General features: G+C 42.4%; 1 protein-coding gene across 1 annotated transcript in view; it reads right to left on the bottom strand.

Annotated features, from left to right (window-relative positions):
* The window catches only part of LOC144817899 (tetraspanin-36-like), a 90,128-nt gene that overhangs the window by 27,280 nt on the left and 44,829 nt on the right, over positions 1-18,019 (bottom strand). Inside the window, exon 6 of the mRNA XM_078674797.1 lies at positions 13,467-13,550. Coding sequence (XP_078530923.1) covers positions 13,467-13,550 — 84 coding nt within the window. The remainder of the gene's footprint in view (positions 1-13,466; positions 13,551-18,019) is intronic.

The raw sequence follows: 18,019 nt of genomic DNA on the forward strand, positions 1-18,019 counted from the left end.
AAATCACAATACCCAGCGCCACCACCACCACAACCACCCCCCCGGACCCCTCCACACTACTACCTCAGAGGCAGCGCAAAACAGGAAATGGACCTTTCCAAAATAATATATCCCCTCAACAGCACACTAGTACAATGTACAAAGATTTGGCAACCAAGTAGGCATAAGGGAAAGAACTCGAACATCAACAATAATGTACACAACGCTAAGACTACCGGTGAAATACTTTACACAATTCACTATAGAAACCAAAAACTTTTCCGTGTGCAGATATACCATTGATACGTGTAGTGTACTGAATAGAAAACGCAACCATATTATCTCAGACACTGGGGAATATTTCGGTCATGTAGCTGTGCTCACTCCCCCTTTGAAACAGAAGCAGAGTGGGCTAGTCAAACGTAAACAACGTCAATGTAAGACTATAAATAATTAGGCTAGGCCTTGGGCGTGGTACACTTCTGCAAAGAGAAGAGACTGCGCCGAAGCGAAGGTCCGCACCCTGCCACGTGGCTGCCGCCATGACCACGTGCCTCCTCAATACAGGCCCATTGAGAACTCAGCACCACAGCCCCGCAAACTTATGTCTGTATCGACTACTGTCTTCGATCTACACTGCGAACAGCAGGGTTTACAACTTGAATTCAACTTTGGATCTAAATTTCTCGTCGGTATCTGTGCTGAGTACTTCCTTCAATCTACACTGCGGTCAGTAGAATTGACAACTTGATACCATTTGCGCTTCAGTACTACAGAAAACATTGAATTCAGTCTCAATTTATTTAAAGCAGAGACAATTGTACTATGTCCTAAGATTTTGTTAAAGTATGAACAGTAGGAAATTCAGCCTTCATTTATTTAATGCAGAGACAATTCTACAATATGTCTTCAGATTTTGTTTAAATAAGTGACAAAAAGCATTTGTCCATGTCTGTGTCAACAACTGCCTTCATTCTACACTGCGGACAGCAGGGTTCACAACTTGAATTCAGCTTTCCACCTACAGTATGGACAGTAGGGAAATCAGCCTTGATTTATGTAATACAGAGACAATTCTACTGTATTAACAGATCTTTTTTACATAAGTCACAAAAATCATTCGTCGATATCTGTGCTGACAACTGCCTTCGATATACATTGTGAGGGCAAACTTGGAGAAATGGCTACTAATGAAGCATCTTCTGATTCAGAACACTCTGGAAATTAAGAATGTGTGCCTCAACTTCCCCCTCCAGAGAAGTATACATCAATTGTCTGGAAGTTTTTTACTTTTCCTCCGATGCAGAAGAAGGTTAATGCTACCAAAGTCACTTGCAAAATCTGCAAGGTGATGCTGTGCAGGGGTGACCCTACAAAAAAATAGTCTTATGGAACAGCAAATATGAAGAGACATCTTCAGACAAAACATCCGGGAAACTTCGCAAGAGAGAAATGAGGAGACTAAAAGACTTCTGCCTTTGATCTACAGTGCGGTCAGTAGAGTTTACAACTTGATATCAGTGGTGCAGAAGCACTACAGACAACACTGAATCCAGTCTTGACCTCATCTTTTGTTAAACTATGAACAGTAGGAAATTTAGTCTTCATTTATTTAATACAGAGACAACTGTTCTATATGTCTTCACAATTTGTTTAAATAAGTGACAAAAAGCATTCCTCGATGTCTGTCAACTACTGCCTTCAATCCACACTGCATTCAACAGGGTTCACAACTTGAATTCAGCTTTCCATCTACACTACGGACAGCATTCAAGTTAGCCTTGATTTATATAAGGCAAAGACAATTTTGTTAAATGATGCAACAAAAAACATTCCTCAATGACTGTACTGAGTACTGCCTTCAAATATAGACTATGATCAACAGAGTTCACCACTTGATACCAGTTCATGAGTCCTGTATGCAACAGTCAATGTATGGAGTACATTACAGATAATGCAGTTCAACCTAAGATGTACATTGCGAACAGCAGGGTTCACAACTTGAATTCAGCTTTTCATCTACACTACGGACAGCATTCAAGTTATCCTTGATTTATGTAAGGCAGAGACAATTTTGTTAAAGGATGCCACAAAAAACATTCCTCAATGAGTGTACTGAGTACTGTTTTCAAATGTACACTGCGATCAACAGAGTTTACCACTTGACACCTCAAGCGCTGAAGCACTACAGACAACATTGAATTCAGTCTCTATTTATGTAAGGCAGAGACAATTGTACGGTGTCCTCAGATTTTGTTAACTGTGACAAAAAAGCATTCCTCGATGTTTGTGTCAACTACTGCCTTCAATTTACACTCAGCAGGGTTCACAACTTGAAGTCAACTTTGCATGTATACTACAGACAGTAGGGAATTCCACCTTGATTTATTTAATGCAGAAACAATTGTACTCTATGTGTTCTCATTTTGTTAAAATTCACATGAATTATCGCAAAGAAGAGTGAAGAGTTTTATGTCACGGTGAGACATACTATCCCTTTTAAATGTCCCGGAAATATACATAATTTAATAATGTATTCTATATATGTTCTATCTTCCACTTTCACCATGATTGCAGATGATGCAGTCCACCCTAACATCTACATTGTGAACAGCAGGGTTTACAACTTGACTATAATCGGTTAAGAAAACCAAATGCTCCCAATCTGCAACATCGCCACCAGACATACGTCCCCATTTTGAGAAAGTTAGAATGCACTGCGTGAAGTGCAATTGTTTAATTTGTTATGGGAAGCAATCAGTAGACCTAGTTTGCAGAACAATTGATAACCAGCGATGGTAGTTTTTTTCCCCCCTCAAACTACATGCAATCCAGTATGCAACATTCAATGCTTTGAGTGCAGCCCGTTCAGACCACGCATCATCGCAGGGTGAGCACACGCTAAACACCAGACGTACCACTAACTCAGTACACCATAAATAATCGCCCCAGGCTTTATTAAGTTCAGTAGTAAAAAAATATTACCCCCCACTGCGGCCTATCCGGACCACGCATCATCGCAGGTTATGTACACGCTCAGTCCCAAAGGTACTACTAACTCAGTGCACCATAATTCATCGCCACATGGCCGTATTCAGGCAGAATTTAACTGATTCTTCATTCATTATTTATAAAATACGTACCAAACAAAGTAACGTCCCTCAAACCTACACAAAAATCGCCACATGGCCTTAGTAAGCCAGAATTCACAAGACAAAAAACATTACTATCAGTATGGCCTGCCCAGACCACACATCATCGCAGGCTCCACAGAACCTTGTTGTTTAGGGTACCACTAACTGAGTGGAAACCAAACTAAGTATAATGCCTATCAAACCCTACACAATATCCCTTTAGTATGCTTCCTTCAAAAACATTTTTTATATCACTTATAGATTTAGTTGAATAATAAAATACACGCTGCATACATGTTCTATCTTCCACTTCAATCATGATTGCAGATCATGCACTCCAACCTAAGATCTACACTGCGGACAGCAGGGTTTACAACTTGAATTCACCTTTGCATCTACACTACAGACAGTAGAGAATTCAACCTTGATTTATTTAATGCAGAGACAATTATACTGTATGTATTCAGATTTTGTTAAAATAAGTGAAAAAAGCATTGTTCTATAACTGTACTGACTACTAGCTTCGATGTACACTGTGCACAGTAGGGTTCACAACTTGAATTCACCTTTTGATCTACACTACAGACAGCATTAAATTCAGCCTCGATTTATTTAGAGCAGAGAAAAAAATTGTGCTGTTGCACTGCTAGTATGCGCAAGCACCTTCAAACGCTGCATCGTGTGAACTATGGTCACAGAGAATGTAGAAGATTGCGCCAAAATGTACCTCCACCACCGGCAATAAAAAGTACCTCTGGGGTATCACCTTCAACACTGCCACCAGACATACGTCCCCAATTTGTGAAAGTTAGAATGCACTGCGTGAAGTGGAATTGTTTAATTCGTTATGGGGAGCAATCAGTACACCTAGTTTGCACAGCATTGATAACCATTGATGCTAGTTTTTCCCCCCCTCATAGTACATATAGTCCAGTATGCAACAGTGAATGATTTCAGTGCAGCCCGCTCAGATCACGCATCATCGCAGGGTGAGCACACGATAAACACCAGACGTACCACTAACTCAGTACACCGTAAATAATCGCCACGTGCCCTTGTTAAGGCAAAATTCAATAGTCAAACACATTTTTACTAATGCGGTCTGCCTGAACCACGCATCATCGCAGGCTCCACACAAACCTTCCTTACCTTAGTGCACCAAAACTCATGAACTCTTTATGATAGAATCTTCTGTGTATTATTTCACATACAATGCTCCTACCGTTGTAGAGCAGAAGTCATAAACTGTTTATGATTAAATATCTGTGTATGATATCATGATTATTATTCTACTTGTTACCAACAAAAACGTAATAAAATGGAGTCGAGCACACGTGCCCGTACCCACTTCAACTATCTATCTGTGTCTGTGTATTTATTATCTTTGTAAAATGCTGCTCCTACCACATTATATTGTGCTATAAATAGCGTATGCAACCATCTTACCTGTGACAGTAAGTGTGGGCTATTCCTCCTTTAAAATGTTTTTTTTTAGCATATTTATGTAGCGCAAAATCAACCCAAAACTATATCAGCAATTTACATGAGCACCGTATTTACAATACATTTTCAGGCACGCGTACATTACGTCATTACTCTACAATAACAGGATGTGGACGCAACTCCGAGCCTCGAACACTGATTTCCAGCACCAAGTTCTAAAGTGTTCCTGAATAACCACATACGTATATATATTAGCTGCCCTTCATGTGCCAAAAACTGCAACTTAAACCTTTCACAGCCCTGTATTACTACAGCTACAACACTCCACTGAATGTACAACAAACTTTCATAATCACAGAAATGCATCATGTCCACCATCTTTTATGTGTGCAACTATGAATGAATATAGAGTCATTGATACCCCATACCTTCCATGTTTGCCATGTTGTGCAACTTTACAGGTATAATGACACATTTGCGTTTAATACCCAGGTGACGTCAGCACTACAAAACGGACACCCGAATCACTTGATTTCTCATATAGCTCACGATGGAACCACGCCCATAGCTACGGAGTCATCGTTCACAGCCTCGCGCAGCACTGGCATACGTCAGGCCGGCCCACTCTGCATACGCTTCCAGGAAACCGCAACAACGCTACATGGTCCAGAGTTCCATTGTACTGATGTCTTAGTTCCAGGTCTAGTTGTCAGAAAGGCACACACATACACTCCCTCATGGCTGGTATACACCCACACCACACCCATCCAGCACTTGCGTCACTACACACGTGACCGTACCAATGAAAAAGACGGGGTGCATGTGCTCTACGCCATTTTAGAGTTGCTCCCATCGCGAGCGCTGTGATGGCCTGTCCTAGTGGTTCGGACGCCTCATGTAAGTCCGAACCACCGGGTACAAGCATCCACCACTACGTCCTTGGCCTCTTTGGTCACTGAGTTAGTGGTACCGGAAGGACTGAGCGGGTGAGGAACCTGAGATGATGATGGGAGCACGAGTATGTCGTTAGCTATACCGATATCAAGACTCTGCACCATATGTCAGACTTCTTCGTGGCAGAGCGGGACTGCATGATGTAGAAGGTGTCCTGTACACGAAAAGGTGAGCAATGAGGCCTGGGTGCGCAGCAGAGGGAGTCGATGGGGTGCAGCAGACTGGATACAAAAAGCCGACGCAGCGATTTAGGCGTACGCAGTCCTATATACCGAGGGGCAGATTTACAACAAAGTAACACAGCACGGTGCAGCAAGTCATTTTACTGTGCCGTGCTGCGTTAGTTTGGAAAGCACAGAGATGCAACATATTTACAAGAATATGTCGCATCTCTGTGCTTTCCTCTGCCCTGGCACACAAACTGCAGCCATGCGCCGGCGCAGCCACCCTAGGATGCCTGCGTCGTGGGGAGATTGTTTTTGTGCAGGAAGGGACACCTTCCTGCACTAAAACAATCACAAGAGGCTTTTTCCTCTTTCAATGTGTGCTGTAGAATGCAGCACACATTGAAAGTGAAAAAAACGAGGAGAAATGAAAAATTTCTCCTCGTTGGGTCTCGCTATGACACCTCTAGGGTGGCATAGCATTCAGAGGTATCTCCAGATTTACGATTTCTCGTAAATCTGGAGATGTGCTTGTTCCATCGGTGTTGCGTGAGAACACCCACAGCAACACCCATGGAACGCCCCTTCCACGCACTGCTGCGTGTGAAGGGGCCATATTTACAAGGAGAGGAAAAGTCACGCAGGGTGGCTTTTCCTCTCCTAAATATGGAGAAGCCCCCTGCGCCACCAGTACGTCACAAAAAGTGACGTAGTCGTGGCGCAGGGGGCTTGTAAATCTGCCCCCATATCTTATTGCATTTATATATTTTTTTCCAATAGCAGGAACGTTTTTATAATCGGTCAAATGTCCGACACTCGTCAGGATCGAAACCACATGGTTCACTTCGTACCACTTGCTTTCACATTACTACTATACAAAACATTACTACTATAGCAATTTTTAAAAAATCGAACCATATTAAACAAGTTGGAACTGTACAAATAGTTGTTTTTAAATGCGGGAGGGAAGGTGTGTGAAAGGGCGATGTAATTCTACTCCACATTAGGATAGTAACAAATACCAATCATAACATCTTTCTTTTCAGATCTTTTAGATGTAGAGCTTCTGGGTGCATTATGTCCCGGCACGTGGTGAAAAACACACCGGAGACAGAAAAATAAGCTGTGAATATTCTTTGCAGTCACTCTCTCACTTCCCTTCTCCTTTGATAAAGAAATGATGCACAATCTTAACTTCCGTTTTATCTTACAGGTTGTGTTTCACAAATTGGCATCATCCACCTCCCAAACACCTCCAAAGCTCTACGTTCGTGCATTCTGCGATGATGCGTGGCCATCGTAACAACGCCTGAGAAGGCTGCTTCGACATGTGGTGCACCCTCTTTGAATCACGCCAATGACACAAGGTGAGCAAAGAAGCTTGTTTCCGAAACAACGACAAGTCATCTGTGGATGGACAGAGTGGGTAGTGTGCAGCAGCTTCACTGCGTACGAATGTACAAATACCTCCGAGCTGTGAGAATAGATAGGTTACAACAGTCTGAGGGGCAGATTTACAAGCCCCTTGCGCTACTTTTGTGTCACTTTTAACATGGGAAAAGTGGCGCAAGGAGCTTGTACATCTGCCTCTGAGTTTGCAAGAAAAAGCACTCACATCCGGACTCTGCGAATCAATGGGGTGCAACAGTCTAGGTACGCAATATTGAGAACTCACCGCTATGCAGTAGGAGTGCATGGGATATACTACTTTGGAAGAAAAACAGCGCACAGACACCTCCTTACAGTGGAAGTTGATGAAATAAATTCTCCTGCGTGTACAAATAAATAAAGCAAAAATATAAGTGTGCAATTGTATGTACTATGCTATTACTAACTCTATATACTATCTTTCAGATCACTAAACAGGAGGGTGCACTATGAACCAGCACGTGCTTGGACACAAAACGGAGGCAAAAGGTGAGCTACGAGTATTTTCTCCAGTATTACCTGCTCCATCTATAACTTTCTCACAGTTTTAATGTTGTTTTATCTCTCTTTCTCTCTCTCACTCTCTCTCACATCGTTTCTCTTTCTCTTTTAAAGTTATGGACGCTGCTGTCCACTCTGCCGTGTACAACCAAAGCTGAGTTCAAGTTGTGAACTCTGTTGGTCACAGTGTTTACACAAGTTAAGCAAGGCGGCCTAGATATACAATGCCTCCGATTAAATGCATTAGAAATAAAAGAGCTTATTTACAAACCCCTTGCCCCACTTTTGCGTCACATTTAACATGGGACAAGTAACGCAAAAGTGGCGCAACGGGCTTGTAAATAAGCCCCAAAGAATACTGTCCTGCATAATGACTTGATCTCTCACCTAATCCTGTCTCATCTCTGAATCATTTTAAAGACCTGCTGGTCCATACTGTAAGTCTGACGCAGTAGGCCCTTCCGTACAGACACCTCTTGAACACGGGCCTATAAGAAAGTTGGAATGTATCAGGGACACTGCAGACGTGCAAATTAAAAAATATCGCCAAGTATTACCTTAACTTGTCATGTTTGACCTTATTTAGTCACATCGATCTAATTTTGTACACTTATTTTCATTTTTGTTTTGCAGATTACCTACCCTACTTCTATTGGAGTCCATATCACATTTTGTTTAATTGTTTTTTTAAAGTTATGTTTCTAGTTATTTATTACATTGTTATCTTTAAGCTACGTCTCCAGTAATGTATTGTTGTTTTAATAAAAGTTAATTTTAAAAAGTACATACGTCTTCTTTTTCTGACATTTCACTATTATTTAGTGTGATAATAATACAGTTAGAAAACATTTAAAAATAGAAATGATATTTATAACTTGAAGTATAATATTGAGGCTAACTCTTTACCAGAGTCGATAGCTACGACTAACGGTTCCTATGGAAAACTTTTAAAACTCCAGCACTGTAACTGTTTCGATTAGCAACATAGTGTGGTGAACTTTTTACGTCTGTGCTCACTTAAGGGTTCCATTAACTGTTACTATGGTAACAGGCAGTAAGTCATTTGGGGCTAGGGTTGAAAGGTACTGGCTGTACAGAAACCGTTATATTTACCCAGGATCCTCTACATGACAGAAAGGAAAGCAAAGTAAAACAGAACACTGTGTACCAGATTTACAACCCCCTTGCACCACTTTCGCGTACGAGGCCCCCCGGCAGAATTAGAAGTGCGGGGGCCTCAACGACCCCCCTCAAACCCTGGGAACCACCACCCTGGGGATTTGTGTATTGTGGGAGGCAGGCTGCGTGGCCCTCCACCTGGAGCACTCGAGGGCCCTGTGGACGCCACGCCCCAGGGCCGGCTCCTGCAGTGTCCCGGGGTGCATAACCCCGGGACACTGCTGTTTGCTATGAGAGGGCGGGAGTCTCGCGGCTCCCGCCCTCCCATAGCAAACTTAGTTTGGATTTTGAAAGACAGAGCAGTGAAATCTGTTCTCACTTTCAAAATCCAAACCAGATTGTTTTTTAGCTTGCAAGTTAGCATCTCCCCATGTGGAAAAGCAGGGAGCCGGCGGGACCGTGGGGGCATTGTGGCTCCCCCCACGGTCCCCAACATTTTTTATAAGACCCGGGGGATGGGGTCCCCGGGGATATTAGAAATTACTGATAGGGGCTATTTTTTTACGGTAAAATTAGAAGTCGCGCACCCAGCGTGGCACTCAGTGCGGCCCCCTGGTGTGCATGCGCTGAATGCACGACTCATAATCTGTGGAGTGCACGACTCCAGCGCCTTTCGTGCATAACTTCTACGCGTTTGGGACCCGGCATTGCTTTTCCACATGAGGAGCTACTAACATGCAGCTACCCATGTGGAAAAGCAATCTGGTTTAGATTTTGAAAGAGAGAACAGATTTCCTTGCTATGGGAGGCCGGGATGGGCACCCCGGGACACTGCAGGAGCCTGCCCTCCCATAATACATAAAGCCCCGGGGAGGGGTAGTCCCCGGGGATTTGGAGACCTTGCAGCCTCCCCCAACCATTATTTTTTGTAGCCCCGGGGGGTGACGGGCCCTCGAGTGCTCCAGGAGGGGGGCCACGCAGTCCTACTCCCACAATACATAAAGCCCCAGGCAGTGGTGGTCTCCGCGGCTTTTGGGACCTTGGACCCCTCACCCCACCATTTTTTTTTTAGCCCCAGGGGGTGATGACCCCCGGGTCTGGGGAAAATGTAATAATTTTTCCCCCAGTATTTATAAAAAAAGCTCAGTTTTATTTTATTTATTTTTTTTACGGCAGAGTCAGCGCTTTTATTTTTTTACTGCAGAGTCCGCGCACCCTACATGCACCTGCCGAGTCTTTTAAAAAAAAATTATTTTTAATTTTGGGCCCTGGGGGTCCTTCTGGGAGCCCCTAAGCAGGTCTAAATGGTAAAAGTATTTCTACCCTGCCCCCTTTCTACGTTATGCACACATATTCCACTGACTTCTTCAGCCTCGCTTCTACCGAGGCACAAAATGGCTGCCAACAGTTCCTGGTTTCAAATGTTGACAACCACTTGACAGCCAATTAGCATTCAGCACGTGATCGGAAGGGTGAGCTTACAATACTCTCATGGTGCGCTCATAGTACGCAGATCCCCCGCGCCCATAGATATATAAATGCTTTTAACTAATTTTCACAGGAACTACTGAACAGATTGACACCATTTAAGGAAAAAGCACAAGACTACCTCTGTGTAAAATTTGGTGTGATTCCGTTCAGCAGTTCGGGCTGTAGCTGTGGCTAAAGGTCCTATGGGAAATTGCATAGAGAAAACGTGTTTTGGGACCCCCCTTTTTCTCAGCCCCCGCTTGACGAATCACCCCCAAACTTTCAGGGAAGGGACCGGAGCTGACCGTTAGTTTTGAAAATTTTGCGAAGATTCGTCAACCGGCGCCAAAGTTATTCCAAATAGAATGTTGCGGATTTCCTATGGAATATATATATGTGTGTGTGTGTGTGTTCATATTCATGTATTTCACATTCATTTCTATCTAACCCCATATTTCCCAGGTAACTGTCAAATATAGGACATATTTCACAGTTGCCGGTAAAGTACAGATTTCATCATCAAAATGACAGCCCTCCCTACCTCTCTGTAGAGCCTTAAAATTGTCAGGGCTACCTGGATTATGTGGCATAGAGGACCAAATCGTGTGGCATGGTTATCTAAATTATGTAGCAAAAAATGCAAATTATGCAGCACATTCTTTGTCAAAATTATGTGGCAAATGCAGTAAATATTATATTTATGCAGACTTTGCTGCAGCCATTGAATCGCCTAAATCCACTGATCCTTTGGATTGCCCATTATTTTATTAGCAATTTATTCAAGAAGGGTAAACAAAGCCTAATCATTCTACTTCCACTCAATGCCGATTGTTGGCACACTTAGAACAGAACAGCATGTAAAATAAAAAAAATACATAACAGCTACTATGTATAATATGGTACTATACTGCCATCTGGTTCCTGGTTAATGATGTAGCCGAACTCCTCAAAGGCGATATTGAATCATAGTCCATAGTTATGTATTTTCTCTATATATAATGTCCTTCAGCCCCCAATCAGGAAATATATCCAGATACACAAGCATGAAGATGTGACAATTTAAGACAAGACTGATGGCCTGCTCCTGGGCAGTGATTCATTACAGCATGATAGGGGCCAATAGTATCTGCTGTTTGGCTAACTTATAAAATATGTACTTAGAAAAATAAGTACATTTCTTGGTATAATGAAATTTTTTACGGTCAAGAATATTGAGATATGTTATATTAAAAAACGTTTTTATGTGAAAAGACTTGCTTGTGAAGTACAGTTTATCCATTTTCCGTTTTTGCTAAAACTCTCAAAGTTTATGGATGTCCATTTTATCACCTGTTTATCGCTGACATAATATTGACAAAGCAGAACGAAAAATTCAGATTGTCAACAGTACATGTGTGATTATATCAGAGACAAACAGATGTGTTATATAGGTTATATCTGATTTACCTACAATTTTGAAGAATAATCCTGCAGAGAAAGAGAGAGAGAGAGAGAGAGAGAGAGAGAGAGAGAGAGAGAGAGAGTGTATGTGTGTGTGTGTCTGTGTGTATGACTGTTGACGGTGGGGAAAGGACATGACTTGTGAGAGGTGATGCCCCAAGTGAATTATTATTCTTCATGATTGCAGTGAACAGCCACATTAACAAAAACAATCACGAGAGGTATTTTCCTTTCTGTGTGCTGCAGAAAATAAAGTTATTTCTCCTCGTTACAACTCCATTACGCCTCCTCTGGGGAAGCGTAGGAATCTGACACATTCCTAGGTTTACAAAACATTGTAAATCTGGTAATATGTCAGATTCCATGAGTGTTGAGTGGGAACACCCACAGCAACACTGCTGGAACACCCCTTTCACGCAGAGTAATACGCGAAAGGTGGCCATATTTGCAAGGCCATGAAACGCTTGGCTAAAAACGGTCTTATAAACTAGTCTTTTATGCATATTTAAATTAAAACTCACCGCAACGTGTGCGGCTCATTCTTTCCTCTCGGAGAGGTTTTTTGAAATATATATATATATATATATATATATATATGTCACTTCACTGGAAATACCCAACATCTAAAAGACTAGTGATGCAGTTGATTAAGGCTGATGCAATACATTCACAATGAAATCAGACCCCTACAATAGGTCAAATAGTGGTTTCCTCAACTATGTCATTTCTTTCACTTCAAGCTTCCTCTCTGTTATACTACAAGTTTTCTTTAAAAAAATATGGGTTTGGCGGTGACCTCTGTTAAGTACTAAAACATAATGAATGAAAAAAATAACCCCATTACAATGTTAAATTACAGCATGTGTGAGACCAGAAACATATATATATATATATCTCCACCACAAAATTCCAGTAGCTCAGGGCTATGCCTCGCGGCCGTCATTCATGAAAACCTGCGTTTTCAAAACATATAAAACCAACCCTTTCTTCCAGGAAAAAGGTACTCCGGACACTCCAGGATGCTTGTATTATTTATTTAGCAACAAGAAGTCACACACCAAGACTGACAAGGTGTGTGACTTCTTGTTGCTAAATAAATAATACAAGCATATTAATAGGTTCCCTCGATATACTGCACATTCCATCATGGTCATGCATACAAATAAAAATCTGATGCATGCATGGGACCTAGCATGTTACTTTAACCACCAGACTACATCAACCAGTAAAGTTAAAACCGCCCTGTCTTATATCGCAAGGGACATCATGCCTTGTGACCTAGTAACGCATAAATACCTATTTCCACCAGATTAAGGTTTCCCTACCTCCCATCCAAAAAGCAAATCTCTACAGCCATGGCAATACCAGACCCCCATTCAGATACATTTCAGAATAGTAGACATGTTTGATGCACAGATAGACATGTTCTCTGACTCACTTACAGCCTTATTTCATGTTCTCTAGTTACCTGTACACTGATTGCCATGTTATGTGTTACTGCAATCCCACTCTCACAATGATCGCATGTCCTTGTATGGAATGCCAGTATCTCTGACATTTCCTCTAAGTAGATTAAGACACATGACAGACCAATATGGACTCGGCCCCCTAACTTTCTTATACTTTTTCTTATAAATTCACTTCTCTGGTACCTGATTTTCGAGATTCCAGTCTTCCAGGGTCCTCGGTGCTTTTACTTCTGTAAGCGACACAACAATAAAACTGCACACTCTGAATCACTCACTGCCTATAGGTAATTTCAGTCCAGCACTCGAGTTCTTCTCAGGCCTTTTATACAAATATTTCAAATTATAAATGTGCAAAAATACTTTACCGTGAGAACTAGAAGGATCACACTGGTAATGAGCGAGATTGTGGCGTTCTTCTTCCATTTTTCAAATAACTTTCCTGCACAGCCCTGAAAACGCAAAAGATAAGACAAAACATTGAAAGTCCTGACACAGAATACAATTGAGTTGCCACAGGGACTCTGAGCCTGGTTAATTCTGTCTGTCATAAAATTAAAAAGAAAAAACTGTATCGAATGTTGAAAAATATAGGGCCCGATTCACAGAAATAACTTAAGACAACATCCTAAACTTACTACCATTTATTCATTTTGGTATTCACAGAGTAAGTGCCTTTTGTGAATACCAAAATGAGTAAGTGCCTTCTGTGAATACCAAAATGAGTAAGTGCCGTCTGTGAATACCAAAATGAGTAAGTGCCTTCTGTGAATACCAAAATGGTAGTAAGTTTAGGATTTTGTCTTGCGTTAGTACTGTGAATCGAGCCCTTAGAGCTGCCATTCCTTGTTCAAAGAATTGCTCTTCTGCAATCTGCCAATGCAAGTTTCAGAAAAAGTCAGTGGTTTAATTTGAGGTTTATTTTAGTTCACAAGTTTGGGGAAGTCACTGAGAGGTTACAAACACATTTCGATGTATTTTACACAAGCAGAGGTACCTAAGGAGGCGAAACCTCTCAGTTAGTTATGGACTTGGCGGCTTATTTAGGAGACCCCTGCATCGCTTTGTACCATGTAAAGTGTACATGCGTAACACAGGGCTCTGAATCTGAGTTATGCAGCTATGCAAAGCCACCCTGAGTGGCTTTGAGTGGCCTCATAATTCTTGAGTAAGGCTACGAAGCGCAAATCGCTGCGTCGCCTTACTCAGCGCCAGGAGGCGTTACATGGGCGTTTTCAGTGGGTTTTCCCACGCAACACCCATGGAATTTTAACACTGCCCCAGAGGTACAAAATCATGTAAACCTGGGGAAGCACCAAATCCAGTGCTTTAAATGGGCTGGTACTGTCCGGTACTGAGTACCAGCACCTTATATTGTGAGAGGGAGAGTACCTGCACTTCTAAAGGGTGATGCAATGCTTTCAATAGGAGAGTACAGACACTTCTCAGAAATAAGCAGGTACTCTGATACAGGGTACCCGTGCTTCTATTTTTCCATTTCAAGCACTGGCCAAATACGTAAGCCTCCTGCGCTGAAGTGTAACAAGGAGAAATATGTTTATTTCTTCTTGTTTTTTCCTCTTTCTATGTGTGCTCCATTTTGCAGCACATATCGAAAGAGGAAAATGCCTCTGAATTGAATTGTGCAGGAAGGTGTCCCTTTCTGCACAAAAACAATCCTGCATGCAACGCAGGCACCCTTGCATCATAGTGCAAGGGTGCCTACGTTGGCGCAAGGCTGCTGACATGGCACCAGTGTAGGGAAAAAGGACACAAATGCACCATATTGCATAAATACAGTGCATTCCTGCCCTTTCACTTTGGAGTAGAGCAAAGTGCCTTGCTTTGCTGCCCTTCACCAAAATCCCATAAATGAGGGCTCTGGGTTGAAGTCAGAGGCCTCAAAATGGAGCATGAGCCACGCTCTACCTGGTAAATAAATACCTAGCAATTCCACCCACTTTAGTTAATAATAATACTTTACATACAACTGTTTACATTTAGAAGCATTCACAATGTTTATGCAACACAAGTTTTTTATGACTATTTTTAGATGCAAGTGTATATGAAAGTTCTCTGTGTGTCACCGATTTTGGTAAATACCTGCCCATCATTTTACTTCTGACAGTGAAAAGCTGGTGCACTTTCTGCTGAAATTTGTTGGAATGGATAACTACTTATGGGATTTACGACATATTAGGCAGAATTAAAATTATGCTTATGGTTCTGCACTGATTTTAAGATTTGTAGCACATCTTTAGTGGATTTCACAATATAAATACTATTGATCTTGGCTGGGGGAGACGATGCTGAGTTTTTGTGAGAAAACTATTTTCATTCATGATATTTTCATTTGACCTATGAATACTGGCTCAAAAAGATGACATAAAGATACATGATCTCATCCGATTCAGAAAAAAAGGTCTGACACTATATATGCAGCGACACACTAAAGTATACAAAAAAAAGTTTACAGAAAATGATGGATGGAATGCTTGGATTAATCTCAACCACTGGTAAGTACTCTAGGCCACATGCTAATCCATCATTATTTTGCACACCATTTCGCCCCAGTTTGGACCCAGCCATATGCAAATCAAGTTCCTCAAGGCTCGGCAATCAGCCCTATTTTGTTTAATCTTTATTTAAGACCTCTGGTCTCCCTGATTAATTCATATAAGATTAATACGATTAATTATGCGGATGACACTCAACTGATCCTCTCCTTTGAGGGGGAGGATTCAATATCGGTTGAGACCTTCCATGAGTGTTTTCGGGATGTTGCTGGCTGGCTGCAGGTTAATTCCCTGCAATTTAACGCTGGCAAAACTGAACTGCTCCTCTATGCAGGGAGCAAGATTCCACACCCTTTTCCGGTTAATCTCTGGCCCCCTGAAATAGCCACTAAGGTTTCTCCTGTTAAAACAGTGCGTAACCTAGGGGTTATGCTGGACAACAAGTTGTCTTTGGAGGCCCAGGTCGCAAAAACTGTATCCTCCTGCTTTGCCCTGATTAGGTCCCTTCGTAAGATTATGCCACTTCTTCCTTCCTCTGCTCGGGGTCTGGTGGCCAGAGCCACTATCCTGAGTAGACTCGATTATTGTAACGCACTTTTGCTCGAGTCTCCCAGTTCTCTGCTTGATAGGCTTCAAAGAGTCCAGGTAGCGGCGGCCAGAATGGCCCTGGGATGGCCTAGAAGAACGTCAGCCTCCGCTGCCTTGGCCGAACTTCACTGGCTTCCCCTCAGGCAGAGAATACGATTTAAGTCACTCTGCCTTGTTTTTAAGGCCCTTCACGGGCTTGGACCCAGATCGCTGCAGGCTAAATTTACCTGATACTTCCCCGCCAGGGTGCTGCGCTCCTCGTCAGCCCGTCTAGTGAGAGTCCCTAGTTTTAAAAAAGTCAGGGCAGGGGGGAGATCTTTCAGGGTGGCTGCGGCAAAGCTTTGGAACAGCCTACCTTGGGAGATTAGGCAACTAGATGAACTTCTCCCGTTCAGAAAATCTGTGAAGACCTGGCTGTTCCCTAGGGTTTGAGTGTTGTTCTACAGCTGTCCTTTCGGTCATGTTCATGGAGCTCCAGCACCAGGATGCCTGCTAGGCGACAGTGCGCTTTACAAGCTTTATAAATAAATAATAAAAATTAGTCTTCACCCTGCTCCAATCAGAACAGTCCTACCTTATCCAGAATATAAGCAACCCAGCACCGGCTTTACACTAGTTATGGGTGCATCACCCAGGTACAGCTTGGTTTCAGGAACACAGTGTGCACAGGACTCAAGTCTGGGCATACCCGTCACACGTAGGATGACACACTAAAGTATACAAAAAAGTGATGGACGGAATGCTTGATTTAATTTCAGCTACTTGTTAATACTTCAGGCCGCATCCATCGTTATTTTGCACACCATATCACCTCAGTTTGGACACAGCCATATGCAAATCAGTCTTGACTTTGCTCCAATCAATACAGTCCAGCCCGAACTGCCAAGCCAGATCCTCCCAGAACCGGAACACAAGCAACCCAGGCCCGGTTAACCCTAGTTATGGGCTCATCAGCCAACGATGGATTGTGATGCAGCTCGAGTGCTAACCAGTGGCTGAGAACAATTCAAACATTCCACCCCTAACTGTTTTGTATACTATGATGCAGATTTACTAAAATCTCACGCAATGCAGTGGGCAAAAAAGCTGTGCTGCGTTGCGTGTTAAGAAAAGAGCAGGAGAGTACCATATTTACAGAAATATGACACTCTCCTCCCCTCTTTCAAGTGCTGGTGCTGAAATTAGCTGCCTTTCACTACGCACACATCTTTGCACCATAGTGCAAGGATGTGTGCTTGAGTCTAGCACAGGTTTTGTACTGAAAGGATAGCATTCGTTTCCCACTTTGTATGTGTGCCGTACAGTGCAGCACACATACAAAGTTGGAAAAGGAAGGCGAAATGAAAACATTTCTTCTTCATAGCGCCTATTTCAAATGGGCGCTATTTTCTGGCACTAAACCTTGTCTATTTTTTTAAGTAAATAGAACTTAGCGTCAGAAAGCTTGGGTCGTGGCATTGAAGTGCCCATGCATCACCCATGGTACACCCCCTTGGCTCTAAGTAATACAAAGCAGAGCTATGCGCTGCTTTGCGTTACTTTCATGTGATTTTCCAGCGATGCAAACACAGCGTAAAATCTTTGTACATAGAACCCTATATTTGCAGCAACAGCATTTTGTCATTTTGGACATAAGATTTGTCTCAGCTACTGGTTAAATTACACACTTGTGGACGCTGACGAATAGGAGCTTAGCAACAGGCATAGGTGAGTGTGGGATGTTTCCATGTGGTGAAAGGTAGGCCCCATGTATTTGTACTGAGCCTCTGAGTTTCACATAACATGTGTTAGACCTAACATCCTTGGCGTGGTATTCC

This window comes from Lissotriton helveticus, chromosome 2_1, assembly GCF_964261635.1.
Source record: "Lissotriton helveticus chromosome 2_1, aLisHel1.1, whole genome shotgun sequence".
NCBI lineage: Eukaryota > Metazoa > Chordata > Amphibia > Caudata > Salamandridae > Lissotriton > Lissotriton helveticus.